The sequence below is a fragment of the Stegostoma tigrinum genome, chromosome 10, assembly GCF_030684315.1.
Source record: "Stegostoma tigrinum isolate sSteTig4 chromosome 10, sSteTig4.hap1, whole genome shotgun sequence".
Lineage (NCBI taxonomy): Eukaryota > Metazoa > Chordata > Chondrichthyes > Orectolobiformes > Stegostomatidae > Stegostoma > Stegostoma tigrinum.
Genome location: NC_081363.1, coordinates 3778054 through 3802411, shown reverse-complemented (window position 1 = coordinate 3802411; position 24358 = coordinate 3778054). Strand labels below are relative to the sequence as shown.

The following is a 24358-nucleotide window of genomic DNA, read 5'->3' as shown; positions in this document are numbered from 1 at the left end:
AGCATGTCAGGAGCACAAAAGCTGACGTTTCGGGCCTAGACCCTTCAGCAGAAAAGGGAGATGGGGAGAGAGTTCTGGAAAAATAGGGAGAGAGGGGGAGGTGGACCGAAGATGGAGAGAAAAGAAGATAGGTGGAGAGAGTACAGGTGGGGATGATGCTTTGTATCCAGAGGTTGGTGGGGTGATGTGTGAGAACGAGGGGGATCCTCTTTGGGCGGTTGTGGTGGGGAAGGGGTGTGAGGGATGTGTTGCAGGAAATGTGGGAGACGCGGTCAAGGGCGTTCTCGACCACTGTGGGGGGCAAGTTGCGGTCCTTGAAGATCTCTTTCGATTCCTCCCACTTCCTACAGACAAAGCGGGTGGCCATGGGCACCCGCATGGGCCCCAGCTATGCCTGCCACTTTGTAGGTTACGTGGAACAGTCCCTCTTCCGCATCTAGACAGGCCCCAAACCCCACCTCTTCCTCCGGTACATTGATGACTGTATCGGCGCCACCTCTTGCTCCCCAGAGGAGCTCGAACAGTTCATCCACTTCACCAACATCTTCCACCCCAACCTCAAGTTCACCTGGGCCACCTCCAGCACATCCCTCGCCTTCCTGGACCTCTCAGTCTCCATCTCAGGCAACCAGCTTGTAACTGATGTCCATTTCAAGCCCACCGACTCCCACAGCTACCTAGAATACACCTCCTCCCACCCACCCTCCTGCAAAAATTCCATCCCCTATTCCCAATTCTTCCGCCTCCGCCGCATCTGCTCCCAGGATGAGGCATTCCACTCCTGCAAATCCCAGATGTCCAAGTTCTTCAAGGACCGCAACTTTCCTCCCACAGTGGTCGAGAACGCCCTTGACTGCGTCTCCCGCATTTCCCGCAACACAGCCCTCACACCCCGCCCCCGCCACAACCGCCCAAAGAGGATCCCCCTCGTTCTCACACACTACCCCACCAACCTCCGGATACAACGCATCATCCTCCGACACTTCCGCCATCTACAATCCGACCCCACCACCCAAGACATTTTTCCATCCCCACCCTTGTCTGCTTTCCGGAGAGACCACTCTCTCCGCGACTCCCTTGTTCGCTCCACACTGCCCTCCAACCCCACCACACCCGGCACCTTCCCCTGCAACCGCAGGAAATGCTACACTTGCCCCAACACCTCCTCCCTCACTTCCATCCCAGGCCCCAAGATGACTTTCCATGTTAAGCAGAGGTTCACCTGCATATCTGCCAATGTGGTATATTGTATCCATTGTACCCGGTGTGGCTTCCTCTACATTGGGGAAACCAAGCGGAGGCTTGGAGACTGCTTTGCAGAACACCTCTGCTCAGTTCACAATAAACAACTGCACTTCCCAGTCGCAAACCATTTCCACTCCCCCTCCCATTCTCTAGATGACATGTCCATCATGGGCCTCCTGCAGTGCCACAATGAGGCCACCCGAAGGTTGCAGGAACAGCAACTCATATTCTGCCTGGGAACCCTGCAGCCTAATGGTATCAATGTGGACTTCACCAGCTTCTGAATCTCCCCTTCCCCCACCGCATCCCAAAACCAGCCCAGTTCGTCCCCTCCCCCAACTGCACCACACAACCAGCCCAGCTCTTCCCCTCCACCCACTGCATCCCAAAACCAGTCCAACCTGTCTCTGCCTCCCTAACCTGTCCTTCCTCTCACCCATCCCTTCCTCCCACCTCGAGCCGCACCTCCATCTCCTACCTACTAACCTCATCCCACCTCCCTGACCTGTCCGTCTTCCCTGTACTGACCTATCCCCTCCCTACCTCCCCACCTATACTCTCCTCTCCACCTATCTTCTTTTCTCTCCATCTTCGGTCCGCCTCCCCCTCTCTCCCTATTTATTGCAGAACCCTCACCCCATCCCCCTCTCTGATGAAGGGTCTAGGCCCGAAACGTCAGCTTTTGTGCTCCTGACATGCTGCTTGGCCTGCTGTGCTCATCCAGCCTCACACTTTATTATCTTGGATTCTCCAGCATCTGCAGTTCCCGTTATCACTGGGAATAGAGGGATATGGTTTCCCAAAGGGCAGGGGGTTTTAGTTGTGATGGGCAGCATGGTGGTACAGGCTTGGAGGGCTGAAGGGCCTGTTCTTGTGCTGTAAGTTTCTTTGTTCTTTGTTTGTTTTTCTATCGTTGTCCACTGTGTTTGGCGAATGAACTCTGCATGTCTAGCCAGTTTGAGTGGGTGTCCACAATGATGGAGATCATTGAGCCCATGAAAGGACCAGCATCGTCAATGTGTAACTGAGCCCACGGTTTAACAATTTAACTGCTCCAAACCAGACGTGGGCGGCCTTCCCAGAGTGTGCACTCTGTTGGATACCAGGCTATGAATTCTCTTATTCAGCTTAGGTCCAGTGGGAGTGTTTTCTCTGTCTTGCATCTACATACCGACAGCAATACACTGATTTGTTGGTGAGGATCCTGCAACAAATATTAATTGTTTGGCTGAGGCTTGGCTTTGTTTTGGGGTTTTGCTGTGGGCTGATCTAGAGTCCCTCTGTTCAGGATATATCCTGAGTGAGTCATGCAGTTGCCATCACTCGCACGGTGTTTCCCAAGCTCGATCAGCCTGGTGAGGGTGTCCACTTCCATCAGAATCCTCTGTAACTCATCTGCTCCACTAGCCACATTTCCATGTGATCAAGCCAATTTTAGTGCCTGTTTGAAGTCCAGATGGGCTTCAGCTAAGTGGGTGCTTTTGCATGGTTACATTATTAATACCAAACGGTCTCTCAGCATCTCATTAAGTTGCAAGCCTCTGCCAGTCACCTTAACCTGTCAAAAATGCCAATATGGATTCCTCTCATTCTCAAATTGCCCAGTAAAACCAATAGCATCTTAGAAATAGAGGAGGTGTGGGGTCGTAACATTCCTTCACTAAATCTGTCATCTCTTGGAAGGTTTTGGTATTTGGTGCCTCCCAATAACTGAAAAAGCTGCTGGTCCACAGGTTGCCTGGAGAGTCACTTGTGGCTTTTCATCTGTCCCAATGACATTTTCTCAGAAAAAAAATTCACATTCTTTCCACATACCAGGCCCAATCTTCCACAGCAGGTTCGAATGAATCAAGCTTTCCAACCACATGATGCCAGAAATAATTACTCAACTCAAGGATGACCGTTCCCTGTGAATTTCTTCTGGAATGAGCTTTATTCTCTTCACCACTGAAATAATTCCAGAGGCTGGTATCCTGTTACCAAGTCAGCCTTTATTTACAGATGGAGAATCCCTGACACTGATCCAGCTCTGAGAGTGAGTAGAACATTGGATACAGTTGATTGTATATTTTTTAAATAATCGTTTGACCTGAGGAGATTCTTATCTCTGGGTTTTATAACTGTTTTTTACACACACTCTTGTTTCTATCGGCGAGCCAGGGCTCCCCGTTTGGACCAGACGAACAGCCCCAATCAAGGAAGTTACATTCTATGAGGGCCAACTGGCTGAACTCATTACAATCACCACATGAAGCCTGAACCTTGCTCACATCCTTGTCCTAATATACTCGTCAGTGCTTCATTTAATATCTCACAAGATCGCACCATTTTTAAATGGCATTATCAGCTACAGTGAAATTTCACAAAAAAATCCTCCACTTGATTAACCAACAGGGAATAGGCAATTGTGTAGAAGCTGGGATATTGCTCAGGAATTAGGTGCTGTTCAGTCTCTGAGTTCGTGCATGTGTCCACTGAGGATGTCAATGGACAGACGCCTGTGTACCTCATTGGGGTATGGGGTCCCCCTCCCCTCCTGAGGGTGCTGACTCTCTCTGGGACACGGGGTCCCCCTCCCCTCCTGAAGGGGCTGACTCTCACTGGGGTACAGGGTCCCCCTCCCCTCCTGAAGGTGCTGACTCTCACTGGGGTACAGGGCCCCCCTCCCCTCCTGAAGGTGCTGACTCTCACTGGGGTACAGGGTCCCCATCCCCTCCTGAAGGTGCTGACTCCCACTGGGATACAGGGTCCCCCTCCCCTCCTGAAGGTGCTGACTCTCACTGGGGTACAGGGCCCCCCTCCCCTCCTGAAGGTGCTGACTCTCACTGGGGTACAGGGCCCCCCTCCCCTCCTGAAGGTGCTGACTCTCACTGGGGTACAGGGTCCCCATCCCCTCCTGAAGGTGCTGACTCCCACTGGGATACAGGGTCCCCCTCCCCTCCTGAAGGTGCTGACTCTCACTGGGGTACAGGGCCCCCCTCCCCTCCTGAAGGTGCTGACTCTCACTGGGGTACAGGGTCCCCATCCCCTCCTGAAGGTGCTGACTCCCACTGGGATACACGGTCCCCCTCCTCTCCTGAAGGTGCTGACTCTCAAGTGAGATACTGGGCCCCCCTCCCCTCCTGAAGGTGCTGACTCTCACTGGGGTACAGGGTCCCGCTCCCCTCCTGAAGGTGTTGATTCTCACTGGGGTATGGGGTCCCCCTCCCCTCTGAAGGTGCTGACTCTCACTGGGATACACGGTCCCCCTCCTCTCCTGAAGGTGCTGACTCTCACTGGGGTACAGGGTCCCTCTCCCCTCCTGAAGGTGCTGACTCTCATAAGGAAAGAATCTGCCATCCTTACGTGGTCTGATCTACATGTGATTCTAGACCCACAGCAATGTGGTTGGCTCCTAACTGCCCTCTGGGCAACTTGGTATATGTCATAAATCATGGCCCAGCCAAGAACAATGTAGCGCTCCCTCAGCACTGACCCTCCGACAGTGCGGCGCTCCCTCAGTACTGGCCCTCCAACAGTGCCCACTCCCTCAGTACTGACCCTCCGACAGTGCGGCGCTCCCTCATCACTGACCCTCCGACAGTGCGGCGCTCCCTCAGCACTGACCCTCCGACAGTGCCCACTCCCTCAGTACTGACCCTCCGACAGTGCGGCGCTCCCTCAGCACTGACCCTCCGACAGTGCGGCGCTCCCTCAGCACTGACCTTCCGACAGTGCACTACTTCCTCAGCACTGACCCTCTGGCAGTACGGCTGTACTGTAATATTGGATCTCTACCTGAAATATTAACTTTGTTTCTCTTAGCATGGATACTGTGATACTCAGAGTTTCTCAGCGTGGTCAGCTTTCGTTGATCTCTCTGATTCTGTCTGCGAGGTCTCTTGGTCACTCCTCAGAAATTGACTGACTGCTGATACAAGGAACACGTCCTGGATCCTGAGCTGGTGACCTGACCTTGACATGAGATGTTGGGATTATGTTTGAAGACAAATGTGGAGACAGTTTAGCCTTGTCTCTTTGCCTGCTATGTATTATCCATTAGTCACCCTTCCTAAGTGCTGCATTGTGGATGCAGATTGGGAGACACGCTGTCTGGTGTTTTGAGTCACATTGTGAATTTTGCACACCCTCTACCTTCGGTCGAGCATTGCAGTCACCACTAATTTCAGCATCAGCTGGTAGATTGATATTGATTGGGATGACCTGGGATGGGGAGGCTTGGAATGGGGAGACCAGGGATGGGGAGGTTCGGCACGAGGAGCCCAGGGATGGGGAGGTTTGTAACGAGGAGTCTAGGGATTGGGAATCCAGGAAAGTGGAGCCCAGGGATGAGGGATCCAGGAAAAGTCCAAAAATGTGTAGGTTAGGGTGGATTAGCCATGCTAAATTGTTCATAGTGTTTAGGGACATGCTGGGTGGGTTAGCCATGGGAAATGTATGGGTCTGGTGGAATGCTCGTTGGTGGGTCAGTGTGGACCTGTTCAGGCAAAGGGCTATTTCCACACTGTAGAGATTCTACAAACCAGCAAAACCCTCACATCTTAGGAGGTGAAAGGCCAACAGTGAATGAGGCAAGTTAGTGGGATCACGGGTTATGGGGATAAGGCAGGAACAGGATACTGAGTGTGGATGATCAGCCATGATCATAACGAATGGTGGTGCTGGCTCGAAGGGCCGAATGGCCTACTCCTGCACCTATTGTCTATAAAACTTATGAAGATTTCAGGAATCCTGACACAAGTTCTGGTTAAACCTCCCCATCCCAGAGCGCCTCGTGCCGAACCTCCTCCTCCCTGGTCTCCCCATTCCAAGCCTCCCCATCCCGGGTCATCCCAATCAATATCAATCCACCAGCTGATGCTGAAATTAGTGGTGACTGCAATGCTCGACCGAAGGTAGAGGGTGTGCAAAATTCACAATGTGACTCAAAACACCAGACAGCGTGTCTCCCAATCTGCATCCACAATGCAGCCCTTAGGAAGGGTGACTAATGGATAATACATAGCAGGCAAAGAGACAAGGCTAAAAGGTTTCCACCACGACTCCAGGCATCTGTGAATATGTGAAGCTGACTGTGTGCACAGTTCCTGCTGCATCCCACACCAACCAGTCATCACCCTCCACTCACTTTATTTAAGACTGGTGTTCCCTTTCCAAAATTTGAAACCTGGTGTCCCAATCCTGACAAGGGCCAGACAAAAATCTTTGAATTTGTGTCTCTTCTGTCAATGTTTGAATTCTGTACTCCCATCACGTTTCTCAGGGGCGTGCAAGTTTGGAATTCTCTACCCCAGTGGGTTGTAAATATACTTAACACTGGGTAGACAGATTTGGTGACTCCAGATCATTAGCCCTGGGCCTCTGCAGTGCCTGAGCAGCAACGTTGCCATATGACAACAGAAAGGAAACAGGCCATTCAGCCCATCGTGTCTGTTCCACTGTTCAATAAGATCATGGCCGCTCCATGTCAAAGTCTCTCCTGTGGTATTTGTAAATGTCAATTTCAAACTGCTTCACTGAAGTTCAGTGTTGGGGATAAAAGTATCATCTCATGCTGTTATAATCTAATGGGAGTTAAATTAAAAGGCTTTCGTTTTACAGCACAATCAGAACCTGAGACAGCTGTGCTCTCTGGTTGCGAATTAACAACATTTCAGATTAAAACACACCGTGACTGAGGCAATCATTTACTGTGAAAATGCAGAAGTTAGTGAGTCAGAATTTCTAACCTATCTATGTAAAAGCTGCTAGAAAGCAGCGAAGGATGTTCCTGATGACTTTGCAGTGCTTGGCGAGGTGCTTAATGGCACAATCTGAGCTGCCAGCCAATTACACAGCAAGCTCCCAAAGACCAAAATGAATTTGCATCAAGTGAGGGTCGCTGCATTTATAGACAATAGGTGAAGGAGTAGGCCATTCGGCCCTTGGAGCCAGCACTACCATTCATTATGATCATGGCTGATCATCCACAATCAGTATCCTGTTCCTGCCTTATCCCCATAATCCTTGATTCCACTATCTTTAAGAGCTCTATCTATCTCTTTCTTGAAAGTATCCAGAGACTTGGCCTCCACTGCTTTCTGGGGCATAGCATTCCATATATCCACCACTCTCTGGGTGAAGAAGTTTCTCCTCAACTCTGTTCTAAATGGCCTCCCCCTTATTATTAAACTGTGTCCTCTGGTTCTGGACTCACCCATCAGCGGAAACATGCTCCCTGCCTCCAGAGTGTCCAATCCCTTAATAATCTCATACGGCTCAATCAGATCCCCTCTCATCCTTCTAGACTCAAGTGTATACAAGCCCAGTCGCTCCAATCTACAATTTAAGTAGCACTCTTAACCTAACAAGGCGCTTCATGGGAATATTATAAAATAAATCTAATACCAAACCACACAAGAACAGGAGAATAAAGGTTTGATCAAAGTAGGTTTTAGGCAGAGTCTCAAAGGAGGAGAGTGGGGTAGAGAGGTGTTGGGAGGCAATCTTGCAGCTTGGGGTTCAGACAACTGAAGGCACATGGCAGATGTTACTTTTTTGTTGACTTGTACCTGGGTATCGGTGGATGAGCCCAGCATTTATTTCCCATCCCTAGTTGCCCCTGAGAAGGTGGGGATCAGCTGCCTTCTAGAACTGCTGCAGTCCATATGCTGTAGGTTGACCCATAATGTCCCCTGGAAGGGAATTCCAGGATTTTGACCCAGTGACACTGAAGGAACAGTGATATATTTCCAAGGAGGGATGATAGCCTGGCGGTATTATTGCTGGACTGTTAGCATAGAGACCCAGATAATGTTCTGGGGACCCTAATTCAAATCCTACCATGGCAGATGGTGGAATTTCACTTCAGTTTTTAAAAAGAAACTATAATTAAGAATCTAATGATGACCATGAATCCATTGTGGGGGAAAAGTCCATCTGGTTCACTAATGCCCTTTAGGGAAGGAAACTGCCATCCTTACCTGGTCTGGTCGACATGTGACTCCAGACCCACAGCGATGTGCTTGACTCTTAACTGCCCTCTGGGCAATAAATGCTGCCTAGCCAGTGAAACCCTCATCCTGTGAATGAATTTAAAAACAAAAATTCCCTCACACTCCTGACTTGTGTCTATCGTGGTTATAAAATCAGATCGTTATTAGAGCAATCTCAGATCAGCTGGAGGAGGAAGTTACAGGAGACAGGGATGGGGTATGGGACTGGAGGAGGAAGTTACAGGAGATAGGGAGGGGGTGTAGGGGCTGGAGGAGGAGGCTACAGGAGATGGGGAGGGGGTGTAGGGGCTGGAGGAGGAAGTTACAGGAGATAGGGAGGGGGTATGGGAGCTGGAGGAGGAAGTTACAGGAGATAGGGAGGGGGTGTAGGAGGTGACAGAGATAGGGAGGGGGTGTAGTGGCTGGAGGAGGAAGTTACAGGGGATAGGGAGGGGGTATGGGGCATGGGGCTGGAGGAGGATGTTACAGGAGATAGGGAGGAGGTATAGGGGCTGGAGGAGGATGTTACAGGAGATAGGGAGGGGGTGTAGGAGGTGACAGAGATAGGGAGGGGATATAGGGGCTGGAGGAGGATATTACAGGAGATAGGGAGGGGGTGCAGGGGCTGGAGGAGGATATTACAGGAGATAGGGAGGGGGTGTAGGGGCTGGAGGAGGATGTTACAGGAGATAGGGAGGGGGTATAGGGGCTACATAGATCATGAAAAGTACAGCACAGTACAGGCCCTTCGGCCCACGATGTTGTGCTGTGGAATAATCCTAATCCCAAAATAAAATAACCTAACCTACATTCCCCTCAATTCACTGCTGTCCATGTGCATGTCCAGCAGTTGCTTAAATGTCACTAATGACTCCGCTTCCACGACTACCGCTGGTAAACTATTCCATGCGCTCACAACTCTCTGGGTGAAGAACCTCCCTCTGACGTCTCCTCTATACCTTCCTCCTAACACCTTAAAACTATGACCCCTCGTGGCAGTCAATCCTGCCCTGGGGAAAAGTCTCTGGCTATCGACTCTATCCATGCCTCTCATTACCTTGTACACCTCAATCAGGTCACCTCTCTTCCTCCTTCTCTCCAGAAAGGAAAGTCCGAGCTCAGTCAACCTCTCCTCGTAAGACAAGCCCTCCAGTCCAGGCAGCATCCTGGTAAACCTCCTTTGCACCCTCTCCAAAGCCTCCACATCTTTCCTATAATAGGGCGACCAGAACTGGACACAATATTCCAAGTGTGGTCTCACCAGGGTTTTGTAGAGCTGCAGCATAACCTTGTGGCTCTTAAACGCGATCCCCCTGTTAATGAAAGCCAAAACACCATTTGCTTTCTTAACAACCTTATCCACCTGGGTGGTAACTTTGAGGGAGCTATGCACTTGAACACCAAGATCCCGCTGTTCCTCCAGGAGGAAGTTACAGGAGATAGGGAGGGGGTATAGGGGCTGGAGGAGGAAGTTTCAGGAGATAGGGAGGGGGTATAGGGGCTGGAGGAGGAAGTTACTGGAGATAGGGAGGGGGTATAGGGGCTGCAGGAGGAAGTTACAGGAGATAGGGAGGGGTGTAGGGGCTGGAGGAGGAAGTTACAGGAGATAGGGAGGGGTGTAGGGGCTGGAGGAGGAAGTTACAGGAGATGGGGAGGGGGTATAGGGGCTGGAGGAGGTGACACAGATAGGGCGTGGTGTAGCTGGAGAGGTTTATAGAGAAGGACAATGACATGGACAGATTTGAAAATGATGAAAAGTTTAGAATCCAGATATTGCTTCACTCAAAGGGTGGTAAATACCGAGAATGTGCTCCCAGATGCAACAGCAACGTTTAAGTGGCATTTACAACCTGGCAGGAGCTCTCCTGCCTGAACTGGGGTCCAGGATTGAACCCAGTTCCTTTAAACTCCAGAGATAACATGGTGTAGAGCTGGATGAACACAGCAGTCCAAGCAGCATCTTTGGAGCAGGAAAGCTGACCTTTCGGGTCTGGACACTTCTTCAGAAAACGTTATCCATGTTATCTCAGATTCTCCAGCATCTGCAGTTCCTCCTATGTCCTTTAGACTCCATCCTTTTTTTGAAACTAAAAAGACATAATATGTAGAATTTGGGGCAAATGTGTGTGTCTGTGTCTGCGTGTGTGTGTGTCTGCGTCTGTGGAAACACTGAAACCAACATAGGCTGGGGAAAGCTATCACGTTATTTATTTAGAGTTTGAGAAGTTATGACAGCAATGAGTTTTACCCAGAAAGCACTGATTGTCAGTGTGAGATTTAGAATTTTTGAACTTGCACACCATTGATCAGGCACGATATGGTAAGGCACAGTCGGGTTTGATATGAGGTTCAAACCACACCTTGGACCTCAGCTGAATAAATCGCTTGGCCTCTGGGGCATCTTTGGAGAACTTCAACCTTTTGCAAACTGTAAGGCAAAGAAAAATTGTGAAAATTACCAACCACAGCTCACAGCAACAGCTCGCTATCAAGAAAATCCCAATTTTGGATTTTCAATATTTCATATTATGAAGAGATTATACTTTAAATAGTGAAATGGCTTGCATTTACACTCATTCTGCTCCTGTTAACTTCCTGTGCACTAAGGCATGATTAGAGGAAAATAAAACAAAAAATGCAAATGCTTAAGATCTGAAACAAGAACAGTAAATGCTGGAGAAACTCATTTGTGGGGAGAAAGCTGCGTTAACACTTTGAGTCCAGTGACTCCTCACCAGAACTTGAACAGAGGTGTTTAGAATTGGGAGGAGTCTTGGCTACAGTAAAGAAAGAAAAAATGTTGCCAGTGTCACAGAGTCAGATGACTAGAGGATGCAGATTTAACTCACTGGGAAAAAAATGCAGATGTGACACAAGGAGATGTAACACAAACAAGACTCACGATGATCAGGAATTATTGCCTGGATACAGATTTAGGAGGCCTACAAATTTTAAAAAGAGCGCAACTGGATAAATCTCAAGATTCACAGGGCTACAGGGAAAGGGCAGGGGAGTAGGAACAATGGGCTGGCTCCACCAAATGACAGCACAGGCACGATGGGGCTAAACATTCTCCTTCCGTGCCATTCCAGACATCTGAGTGCCAGAGCCCTTCACAAATCAGTGTTCATGTCCTCTCCAAGTTTCTGGTGATGTTGTTTAGGAATAAATGCCGATAGTGACACTGACTCTTAAAGCATGTAGCTCACTGGGCAAGATAACATCGGGCATTAGTTATCATCTCAGCTGAAAGACAGTACATCTGACAGTGCAGGGCTCCCTCAATACTGTACTGAAATGGCATGTGCACATCCTTGAGTGGGTCTTGAATCTGCAATTTTTAGACAGAGGCAGAACAGTGACTAACTGAGCTAATCTGACCCTTATCACAACATTCAACATTTATCATGGTTTGGAATGGATTTAGAAAGAAAGTGGCTTCCTATCAAACAGCTAGTTCAGGCATAATGAGCCAAACAGCCTCATCATGTCGCCAATCTCATCAAAACTATCAATCACCCCATTCTGACAACTCCTCAAATGAGCTCATAGGGTAGGCAATGTCCTAGTGGCTTTGTCGCTAGACTATTAATGTGGAAGCTCAGCCAGTGTTTCAGGGACCTGGGATCAAATCCTGCCATGGCAGGCAGTGGAATTTGAATTGAAAAAAGAATCTGGAATTAAGAGTCTAATGATGACCATGAATCCATTGTCGACTGTTGGAAAAACCCATCTGGTTCACTCATGCCATCCTTACCTGGTCTGATCTACATGCAACTCTAGACCCACAGCAATGTGGTTGACTCTTAACTGACCTCTGGGCAATTAGGGATGGGCAATAAATGCTGCCTGGCCAGCGACACCTTCACCCCAAGTGAATAAAGAAAAATTCACCAGAAAAATGACTCCGTAATCTTCAAAACACTTGACTCTATACAGTTTCTGAAAAAGGGTCCCGACCTGAAACGTCAGCTTTCCAGCTCCTCTGGTGCTGCTTGGCCTGCTGTGTTCATCCAGCTCCATACCTTGTTATCTCGGATTCTCCAGCATTGGCAGTTCCTACTATCTCTGACTCTGTACAGTCTTGTTTACTAGACTCGATACACTTCATGGTGCTACCCTAACCTTCTGCAGAGACTGATTCCTTTTCAGACAACAGGAAGGGGCTTGGTTTGACGAGAGCAAGGTATTAGGATAAGGCCATAAGATGTTGGATAGGGGAGCACCCACAAATTTAACTTCTCGCTCAGCTGCACTGTTTCAAAGAGGAATCATAACAAGAAAAAGAAGTCATTCAAATGATGCCTTCTTAGCAATCTGCACCCGTCTGCTGCCTGAAAACAGCCATAGAGTCACACAGCATAGAAACAGACCCTTTGCTTCAACCAGTCCATGCCAAACTCATCCCAAGCTAAACTAGTCCCACCTGCCCGCACTTAGCCCATACTCCTCCAAACACTTCTGATTCATGAACTTATCCAAACGTCTTTTACCCATTGTAACTGTCCTCGCATCCACCATTTCCTCTGGCAGTTCGTTCTATACATGTACAGCACTCTGTTAAAAAAAAAAGTTGCCCCTCATGTCATTGTTAAGTCTTTCTACTCTCACTCTAATTTAGTGTCCCCTAGTATTGAAATCCCCAACTCTGGGGAGAAACACCCACCATTCACCCACCTAGACTCCTCATGATTTTATAAACCTCAATAAAGGTCACCCCTCAACCTCCTAGGCTCCACTGAAAACAGTCCCAGATTATCCTGCCTCTCCTTATAACCCAAGCCCTCCATTTTGGGCAGAATCTGATAAATCTCTTCCAAAGTGTCTCCAGTTTAATATCCTTCCTATAGTAGGGTGACCAGAACTGCACACAATACTCCAGAAGAGGCCCCACCAATGTCCTGTACCACCTCAACACGAGGTTCCCCACTCCTGCACTCAAAGCAATGGAAGCAAGTGTGCTAAATGCCTTGTAACCACCCCATGTACATGCTGTTGCCTGAAGAAACAGGGCCTACCGAGGGAGTGGAGGAGAATACCAAGTAGGGGGAAGGTGCCTCAATGTTCTCAAATTGTCCAATGCAGGGTACGAGTCCCTCTGAGGGGGATGCAGCAGAAAGCAGAAGACTGCCACGTTGCTACTGCCAGTGATTCAGAGACATTTCCTTGTTTCCTGAATGAGAAATCCACCATGGCAGGCCCAAACCCAATTCCATTTTATTCAAGTTGGAAATTAAAATCTGATCTCAGTCATAACCAAAAGTGACCGTGAAGCTGTTGGAGTTTTGTAAAATCCAAATGGGTCACTCCTGTATATCATCTCGCCGGGGCCTCCAGCCCTTCATGTGTCCTGTGTCCTTTCTTAATTACCTTGATAGGGATCCAAGCAAACCACTGTCTTTGAACCAAACTTACTGCCAGTGGTTCAAGACAAAGGGTCATCACCACCTTAATTAGGGGCAATTAAGGACTGGCAAGGAATGCCAGCAATTCCCACATCCCCAAAACAAAACACAGAAACAAGAAAGGTACATGGCTGTCACACCAGCTTACAGAATCTAGAAACTCACGGTGGGAATTAAAATTATTTGATCTTTTCTGGGGTGTGAAGGGGGTGGTCAGCTTCTCTGTCTGAGACAGGAACAGTGCGAAGCCCACTGTTACACACCATTGGTTAACGGCAGAACCAGCAGATATAGGAAAGCTGGAGCTAGCGGGGGACAGATTGGAGGATCCTTTGGGATGTGAAATGTATTTCCTTTAAGTGCACATGAAGAAAGCAATGGGAATCTACCTCAAGTATTCTCTCTCCTTAGTCACATTACTCAGTGAAGTTGAAAAAAGGCAAGCTCCAGTGGGCAACTGAAGAAGAAAGCACAGCGGGTGGGTAAATGAGCAGAGGGCTCAGCCTCAAACAGATAAAGACAACAGTAACTTCGTTATTTGGCCTCAATGTTTCCTCAAGTGTGGCCAGAATTATACATTGAGGGTTGCTGCTGTTATTCTCTGGTCACAATGAAGAATTGTTGAGGTCCCACGATAGGGGAACTGAAGATTCTTTAGGTTCCTTTTCTAACCTCAACTGATGTACCACGAGATAAGTCAAATAACAGAATAAAACCTAGGTCGAAAGATCGCTAGGTTTCTGCTAATTTTTAAAACGGGAGAAGTTTATTTTGCAAAGTAAATAACAAGCTATTTAAAAATAACCCAAATTGAAAAATTGCAAAACACAACAGAACAAAAACCTATTTACTCCCTAACAGCATCACGTAACTGTGAATCAAAATCCAGAGAAATGTTCCTCCTTGTCCAATCTGTAAATTTCACTTAACTGTTTAGCTGCCAGATTCCCTGGAGTGTCAAAGGCTGAGGGGTGACCTTATTGAGGTCTATAAAATCATGAGGGGCGTGGATAGGGTGAACAGTCACATCTTTTTCCCCCTGTGTGGGGGAGTCCAAAACTAGAGGGCACGGGTTTAAAGTGAGAGGGAAAAGATCTAAAAGGGATCTGAGGGGGAACTTTTTCCACACAGAGGGTGGTGCGTGTATGGAATGAGCTGCCAGGGAAGTGGTGGAGGCTGGTAAAATTACAGCATTTAAAAGGTATCTGGATGGGTACATGGATAGGAAGGGTTTAGTGGGATACAGGTCCAATGTTGGTAATTTGGGCTGGATTAATTTAGGATATCTGGTCATTGTGGACAAGTTCAATCTAAGGATCTGTTTCTGTGCTGTACAACTCTATGACTCTATGCTTCTTCTCAGTTCCTGTCTGGTGAAGCTTTTCCCCTGAAAACACTCACAACTGAGAGCACAGACCTTAGCTTTGAATAAGCAATAAAGGTCAAGGTGGCTCAGTGGTTAGCACTGCTGTCCCACAGAGCCAGGGACCCGGCTTCAATTCCAGCCTCTGGTGACTGTCTGTGTGGAGTGTGCACATTCTCCCCGTGTCTGTGTGGGTTCCCTCTGGGTGCTCCAGTTTCCTCCCACAGTCCAAAGATGTGCAGGTTAGGTAGATTGGCCATGCTCAATCGCCTGTAGTGTTCAGGGGTGCGCAGGCTAGTGGGATTAGCTGTGGGAAATGTGGGGTTACGGGGGATTGGGTGAGATGCTGTTCAGAGGGTTGGTGCAGACTCGATGGGCCAAATGGCCTCTGTAGGCCAAATGACTGTAGTATGATTCAATTCAGATTTCTAACCAAAAATCTCATGGTCTGCAGGTTTTCACAAACTGAAGAAATGCAGTCTTTTAGCTGCTCTGAGCAAACTCCTTTCCTCGCACAGACTACACACATTTTTAATCCTGGTCAGATTTCCTCTGAACTCAATTGAAAAGCTTTTGCACCACGTTTAAAAAAAACGTTCATCCTAGATTCTGCTGCAGCTCACTCCCACAGTATAAACAAACTCTCCTTGAAATCCCTGGAAGCCTTGGCAGTCTGCTGCAGTTCTGGCTGTGTGGACCCTAAGTATCTCACTGGAGGGGAAGGTGGGGCGTTTTCATGATATTAACACTTACCTGTGATTTTGATTTCACGGTTAGAAGAGTCCATTCACTTCTTCCGTTTCTGGGTCCAAATCAATGTCATAAAAGCAGGGGCGGGTTGGCAGTCCTGGCATGGTGCTCATCTGTATCACACATACAGACACAGATTGGTTTAGTACATCATGAAGTACAAATACATGAAAATCCCAGTGGGTTGTGATGGCACAGTGGTAATGCTGCTAGACTGGTGATCCAGGAACACAGGCTAATGTTTCGGGAACATACCAATTAAACTTCAATGAAAAAATAATAAACTTATTGACCATAACAATGATTATCATTAAAAACCTATATGGTTTATTAATGTACTGTAGGGAAGGTCTCCTCACCTGGTCTACATGTGCTCCAGACCCACAGCAATGTGGCGGACTCTGAAATGGCCTCAGTTCAGGGGCAATGAGAGACAGACAACAAATGGGCACCCGTATGCAATGAAAAAGAAAATAGAAGGGCTGCGTGGTTTGATGACCAGCATGACAGTGTTTGTTCCTACCCATTCATTGCCCATGGAATCACTCAGGAGAGCTAACAAAGGCTAACAATTTAATCTGTCGCACTGCTTCTCTTCCTTCCCAATCCATGCAGTTTCATTCCTTTCCTGATATGTTTGAACAGTTATTTACAACAGGCCAGGTTGTTAGGACTATCTCAGAGGGCAAATGAGAATTAATCACACTGCTGTGGGTGGCGTAGGGTAAGGACAGCAGATTTCCTTCACAGAAGGACTTCAGTGAATCAGATGGGCTTTTAACAACAATTAATGGTGTTTGTAATGCTCACCATTAAATCAATTTTGGATTTATTAACTGAATTTAAATTTCATAGCTACCATGGCGAGGTTTGAACCTGGGTATGAATATGAGCCTGTGGTTTATCAATCCAGTGACATTATGATTAAACCACCATCTCTCCAAAGCAAGTACAGGTCTCTCCTCAGTGTAACACTAAAAAAAAACACAAGAACAAAAATCCAGCCCACACCTTGTAACATCAGCCTCAGCTGTGGAATGAGCACTTCAGTTCGGTATCCCACACGTTTGGTTACCTAGGAGAGGGTGGGGTGAGGTCTGTGTGTGCGAGGAAGTGGTGTTGATTAAGAATTGAGCAGCACTCGCTGTTTAATACACACATCTGTTACGACATGGAGTCCATTACACAATTAGCTTTGTCCTTGTCTGCTGAAAAACTATGAGGTACAAAGGCAGGTTGGAACAGCAGATCTGGTTGCATTGGCTTCAGGCGGAGATGAATAAGGAGTCTCATGCTGAATAGATACATCCACGTTTAAGCTGTACCTCAACTGTTGAGCAGAGTGTGTTACTTTGCAGATTGACCACAGCTAAAAGACACCTCAGCTCTCAGTGTTTTGTGTTAAACACATCACCATGCAGGCAGCTGGCTTCCTCGCTTCCCTGAGCTTCAACAAGGGTCACTCAGTCACCCTGAGCAATGGAATTAACAAACCTTTCAGCATCTCTGCTGCAGCACTACCTGTCTGTCTCAGTGAAACAGGAGCTTCCATTCACAGCAATCTTGCACACTGCAATATTGACGTTGTAACTTAATCTCTTGTTTCATGCCAATTAATTTGCAGCTCCTCCCACGCCCAGCCTCTCTCCGTGCCAGGGGACTGCATGGCGCTACAATTAACAGGTTTACTTTCTGGTTTCTGTGTGAGATAGCAGCAGTGTACAATTCTCGATGTCAGCACCCAGACGGTTTCCGTCAGCCTATACCAGAGAGCTGCTGATTTCAGGTTTAAAAAAAAACTCAACACATTGAATTTATGAAACACCTAAACACAAGCTTTTAGGAGTGGCTCTCAGTCCATCATTCTACCCACTCCCCAATGCCCGGGTGTCGGTTATGCTGGACTAACCCAAATTTGCAACCACCCACTGAAATGCAGAATCAGATGCAGGAGCCCAGTGACTGTCAGAGTTAGTGATGCCCAAATGGTAGCACCAGTGCGAGGAGGAAAACCTCAAAAAGCAAACGGACAAGTAAGCGGGGCTTAGAGTGTGGTTCTGAAAGACAGCACACATCCCAGGCAGGACAGTGTAGATGGAAAAAAGGACAAGTCACTGAAGGCCAATGTGTAGCTGCAGCAAGATGTCAGAAGGCTAATGGAATGTTAAAACTTTATTGCAATGGGATAAGTGTGCAGAAGTAGTGAAGTCTTGCTCTAATTGTACAGGAATTTGGTCAGACCACACTTGGAGCACTGTGTGCAGTTTTGGTCTCCTTATCTCAGGAAAGATACTATTGTCATTGAGTCGAGTGTAATGGAGGTTCACCAGACTTGCTACTGGGATGGAATGGCTATCCTATAGAGACAGATTGGACAAACTGGGCCTGTATTCATGAGGGTTTCAGAGACTGAGAGATGATTTTATTGAAACCTACAAAATACTTCAAGGGACAGACAAACTGGATGCAGATAACATGTTCTTTTGCGTTGGGGAGTTTACAACCAGACACACCATTTAAGGGGGAATGCTTAGATCTGAGATGACTAGACTTTTTTTAAAAACTCAAAGAGTTGCGGACCTTTGGAACTCCAAAACAGAAACTGAGACAATAATTTCTACTTGAGTACTGCTCTCCTCTCTCTCTGTGTTGTAACTGGTGGATGAAAGAAACATCCCCTCAAAGTAAATTCCACTATGTACACCGTAAAAAGAGAGTCAATCTGTCCTGTTACAACCCTTCTGTTCTTATAGGTTAAGGTTGCTCTGAATCTACCTTTGACACCCACACCCTAAAAAAAGCTACACAATCTCCATTGTGCCCCAGCATCTTCAGGCTTTTGTGCGATAACTTCCTGTTCTCCAGTTCCCTTGCTGTGAAGAAACAGTTTCCTGAAAAGCATGGCTCGATTTTTAAGGCTCCCCACACTGTTCCACACTCCCTGTGCCAGACAAATAGTTCTCCTTCACTGAACCTGTCCTACGTCCCAGAGTACTTAAGGAAGCAGCCCAGAAAGAATGGATGCATAGTTGATCACTTTCCAAGATTCTTTAGATCCTGGAATAGTTCCTACAGACTAGAGGGTCGCTAATGTAACACCAATGCATGGAAGAAAACTTGGAAAACAGCAGCAGTATAAGAGAGAGTTAGTATGAATTCATGAAAAGGAAGTCATACTTGACAAATCTACTGGAATTCTTCGAGAATGTAACTAGTAGAACTGATCAGGGAGGACAGCAGACGTGATTTATTTGGACTGTCAGCAGGCTTTTGACAAGGCTTCCCACATAAGAGGTTAGCGTATGAAATTAAGGGAGGAGATGGCCCAGTGGTATTATCGCTGGACTGTTAATCCAGAGGCCCCAATAATGTTCTGGGGATCACAGTTCAATTCTGCCGTGGGAGACGGTCAAATCTGAATTCAATTAAAGAAAACAGAATGTGGCATTAAGAATCTAATGACGACCATGAATCCATTTTCAATTGTTGGAAAAACCCATCTGGTTCACTAATGTCCTTTAGGGAAGGAAACTGCCATCCTTACCTGGTGTGCCCTACATGTCACTCCAGACCCACCGCAATGTGGTTGACTGTTAACTGCCCTCTGGGATGGCCTGGTAAGCCATTCAGCAAGTCACTAGGAGGGACTCTGAACTGCTCTCTGGGCAATTACGGATGGGCATTAAATGCTGCCTGACCAGCGATGCCCTCAGCCCATGAATGAATAAAGAAAATAAAGCACATAGGATTGGGAGTAGTGTACTGAGATGGACAGAAAACTGGTGGACAGACAGGAAATTGAGCAGGGATTAACCAGTTTTCTCCCCACCGAATGTCAGGCAGTGACTAGTGGGGTATTGCAACAATTCACAATATATATTAATGATTTACATGAGGGAATGCAATGCAACATCTCCAAATTTGCAGATGACATGAAGCTCGGTGGGAGGGTGAGCTGTGAAGAGGATATGGAGATGTTGCAGTGTGATTTGGATAAATGGAAGGTTATTCACTTTGGCAACAAAAACAGGAAGGCAGGTTATTGTCTAAAAGGCCATAAATTGAAAGAGGGGAAATGTACAACAAGACCTCAGCATCCTTGTACACCTGCCACTGAAGGTAACCGTGCAGGTACAGCAGATGGTCAACGAGACAAATGGGATGTTAGCCTTCGTAGCGAGAGGTTTTGAGTACAGGAGCAGGAATGTCTTGCTGCAGCTATATAGGGTCTTGGTGAGACCACACCTGGAATATTGTGTGCAGTTTTGATCTTCTTATCTGATGAAGGTTGTTCTGGCTAATGAAGAAGGTTTACCAGAACGATTCCTGGGATCACAGAACTGACTTACGCGGAGAGAGTGAATTGGTTAGAATTGTATTCACTGGAATTTAGAAGAACGAGGTAACCCATAAAATTCTAAACAGGGTTAGACAGGTTAGATACATGAAGGATATTCTCAAATGGTAGGGCAGCCCAGAACCAGAGGTCACAGTCTAAAGATACAGGGTAAACCATTCAGGACAGAGAAGAGGAGAAATGCCTTTACCCGGGGAGCAGTGAGCCTGTGGAATTTGCTACGGCAGAAAGCAGTCAAGGCCAAGATACTGAATCATTTCAAGACAGCACCTAGGGCTAAAGGAAATCAAAGGATCTCAGTGAAAGGTGGGAACTAGCCACTTAAAAAGTAGAACAATCATAATCAGAATGAATGGGGGAACGGGCTTGAAAGGCTGAATGGCCTACTTCTGCTCCTATTTTCTATGTTTCCATAATGCTTTTAACATTCTCAACATCTTGAACAGATCACCCACCCCCTTTTAAATTTCAGGGGATAAATGTCACGTCTAAGTTACCTTTGAAAACTGTCCTGTACTCACCGTGCCCACCAGCGGGTAGAGGAATCCTGCACCAACACTTGCCCGGATATCCCGGATTGGCAGAACAAATCCTGTGGGCGCTCCCTTCTTCTCTGGCATGTGGGATAAGGACAGGTGAGTTTTGGCCATGCAGATGGGCAGGTCAGCAAATCCCTGAGTGAAAAGGACAGAAGGCCAGTTATTGACGGGTTCACTTTCACTCGCTCACTCACTGCTGAAGTAAACACAGACCCTACCTTCACCACCATCCCTACTCATCCCACCAAAGGCAGCTAAGTGGCAGAAGCTATTTTCCAGGACCACAGGATTAAAGTATTATAACTCTTCACGAACCATTTTTAATCACATTCGCTCACTGGCATGCATTACCATAGATCCAGGTTGAGTGACTGCAACACACACACACACACACACACACGCGCGCGCGCACAGACACACACACACACCTGGTTCATTAACTTGGGGACTCTTTCCTGGGTTGTGAAGAGTTTTTGCGCAGCCTGCTGACCCTTAAGGACCAGCGTCCTTACCTGTTTGGTGTAAAGCTCCACTTTGTTCTGTGCCTCAGGGCTCAGCTCCACATCAGCAGCACCGTAAATTTTCTGGGCGATGGTTCGAATTTTGTCGACAATGGGGAGCTATGTGAAACAAGCAGAGGACAGTCAAAATACACTTTCAGTCATAGGCACTGGTTTTAAAAATACAGGCACACCATTGAACCCATCCAACAACCACTTTGCCAGGGTCCCAATAAAGAGATATTTTAACAAGCCAGCAGTTAGGCCAAACTCTACCATTTATGAAGTAAATACACCGGTTCTCCAGAGGATCTGAATGCATTACTCCTTTACTGCTCAACTGGAAAAGTCCCCAAAGACTTTACGTCTTACTCCTAACCTTCCCCCCACCCCATTATAACAATAACAATATTTGACAGCAGGGACGGAAGGTCTGTCACCAGTACCAACGCTCAGCTGGAGGAACCTGGAGGGAACAGAAAACCCAAGCACTTCTTCTCAGTCAAGACCATTTGGCCTATTGAGTCTACTCTATCATTCAATCGTAGCTGACATGTTCCTGGATGTGAGTTTGCTCACTGAGCTGGAAGGTTAGTTTTCAGACGTTTCGTCACCATTCTAGGTAACATCAGTGAGCCTCCGACGAAGCGCTGGTGTTATGTCCCGCTTTCTATTTATCTGGTTAGGTTTCCTTGGGTTGGTGATGTCATTTCCTGTTCTTTTTCTCAGGGGATGGTAGATTGGCTCCAAATCAATGTGTTTGATGATGGAGTTCTGGTTGGAATGCCATGCTTCTAGGAATTCTCGTGCATGTCTCTGTGTGGCTTGTCCTAGGATGGATGTGTTGCCCCAATCAAAGTGGTGTCCTTCCTCATCTGTGTGTAAGGATACGAGTGATAGTGGGTCATGTCATTTTGTGGCTAGTTGATGTTCATGGATCCTGGTGTCTAGCTTTCTGCCAGTTTGTCCAATGTAGTGTTTGTCACAGTTCTTGCAAGGTACTTTGTAGATGACGTTCGTTTTATTTGTTGTCTGTATAGGGTCTGTTAAGTTCATTAGCTGCTGTTTTAGTGTGTTGGTGGGTTTGTGGGCTACCCTGATGCCAAGAGGTCCGAGTAGTCTGGCAGTCATTTCGGAAATGTCTTTGATGTAGGGGAGAGTGGTTATGACATGTTTCTCAACCCCACTCTCCTACTTTTTCCCTGTAACCCTTGATCCCTTTACTAATCAAGAACTTGTCTATGTCTAATTAAAAACAAAAGAACTGCGAATGCTGTAAATCAGGAATAAAATCAAAGTTGCTGGAAAAGCTCAGCAGGTCTGGTACCATCTGTGGAGGTAAAAACAGAGTTAACGTTTCAGGTCCTGTGACCCTTCCTCAGAACCTGTCTATCTGTCTTACGTACACTCAATGATTTAGCCCCCGCAGCCCTCTGTGACAATGAGTCCCATTGATTCACCTGAAGAATTTCCTCCTCATCTCAGTTCTAAAGGGTCGTCCCTTCACTGTAAATAATCTATTACTCCTGCAAAACAGCATAACCCTTCACTTTCCTACACTGTGTTCCATCTGTCACTTTTTTTGCCCACTCTCCTATCCTGTTCAAGTCCTTCTGCAGCCTCCCCACATCCTCATCTCTATCTGCCTCGCCACCTATCTTAGTGTTACCTGAAAACGTAGAACAATGCCCTCAGTTTGTTCATCTAGATCGTTAATGTGTAACCTGTATAGGTGTGGTCCCAACACTGATCCCTGTGGAACTCCACTACTCACCAGCTGCCATCCTGAAAAAGATCCCTTTACACTTGCTCTCTGACTTTTGCCAGTCAGCCAATCCTATATCAATGGCAGATATCAGTTTGGCTGGAAGATCCATGTGATTAAGAAGCTGGGTTCTCTGTGTAACTGGCCCACCTCCTGACAACCTCAAGATCTCCACACCATCTGTAAGAGTCAGGTCAGGACTCACATTTCTGTTTGGAAAAGTTCTGAACCAGAACTGAACCTGAACTGAAGACTAAAGGGGGAAATTATTCAAACTCCCTTCCTGCTTTTAGGGCCGTTCCATTTGGATATGGCTGCCTGGTTTTATGACGTAAATGTTGGTATATTTAGAAAGTACAATTATTCATCTGCAATTTTATAGTTCTTCACATTCTCAAATGATCTTATTTTGCTTCTCGTGCCTGGATGGGTGGTACATTGTGCACACTGAGGAAGCTCAACATCACCCAGGGCAGATCAGCTAGCTGCCTCTAGACTCCCTGTACCTATATCCAGGGGGAAACTAAATACAAAGATATAAACAATATCCTTTCAATGCTTATGAGCACATTAATTGTATAATCATTAAACACAGTGGCCAGGAATCTATAGATTCAGTACAAACAGACACAGAGAGGCCAGAAGGATACCCAAGCCCTTTGACAGAAAAATGTAAACAGACACAGCAGGCTGTTGCGGGGCACTGGCAGCGGCCCTATCACTGAGCCAGGAGGCCTGGGTTCAAATCCCATCTGTTCCAGAACAATGTGTGACAGAATCTCTGAACAGGTTGATTGATTACCTGACCAACACAGAGGATAGGTGGGCACAGAAGAGGCTGGGAAGCATTATCTCCCCCTCCCCATTTTGATTTTGGATGCCTTTGGTTTCTTTTCCCGTTTGTGTGTTTTACCAATCCTGTTAGTTGACTAACTGGGTTGCTAACTAGGAAGAGGGTGTACTTACATGAATAAATAAACGGACACATGTTGAAACTGGGATGACAGAGTGTAGAACTGGATGAACACAGCAGGCCAAGCAGCATCTTTGGAGCAGGAAAGCCGACGTTTCGGGCCGAGACCCTTTTCTGAAGAAAGGATCTAGGCCCAAAACGTCGGCTTTCCTGCTCTTCTGATGCTGCTTGGCCTGCTGTGTTCATCCAGCTCTACACCTTGTTATCTCAGATTCTCCAGCATCTGCAGTTCCTACTATCTCTGAAACATGTTGAAACTGGAGTTGTTTAGGTTAAGGAGGTGATTGCTTATAATATGTAACTATATAATTAATTGCGCTGTGTGTAAATATTAGCTTCTCTTCCATACTTCATTAACTGGCTTTCAAGAATGGAATAGTCAAGGCTAAGAATTGAATCAAAGCAGAAGTCACGCTAAAAGAGGTTTAAATGAGGAGGGCAGTTTGCTTGTAGGTCCTAGAAGAGGCGGCTTAACTAATAGTTTTAA

At 47.0% G+C, this 24358-nt stretch overlaps 1 protein-coding gene across 3 annotated transcripts in view; it reads right to left on the bottom strand.

Moving 5' to 3' along the window:
- Nucleotides 1-10405: 10405 nt before the first annotated feature.
- The window catches only part of mthfd1b (methylenetetrahydrofolate dehydrogenase (NADP+ dependent) 1b), a 99561-nt gene continuing 85608 nt past the window's right edge, over nt 10406-24358 (bottom strand). For all 3 annotated transcript variants that reach the window (XM_059648917.1, XM_059648918.1, XM_059648916.1), the window contains exons 25-28: nt 21146-21253; nt 20616-20768; nt 15741-15850; nt 10406-10647 (exon numbers count right to left, since the gene is read on the bottom strand). In XM_059648917.1, coding sequence (XP_059504900.1) covers nt 15761-15850; nt 20616-20768; nt 21146-21253 — 351 coding nt within the window. In that variant the 3' untranslated portion in view covers nt 10406-10647; nt 15741-15760. The remainder of the gene's footprint in view (nt 10648-15740; nt 15851-20615; nt 20769-21145; nt 21254-24358) is intronic.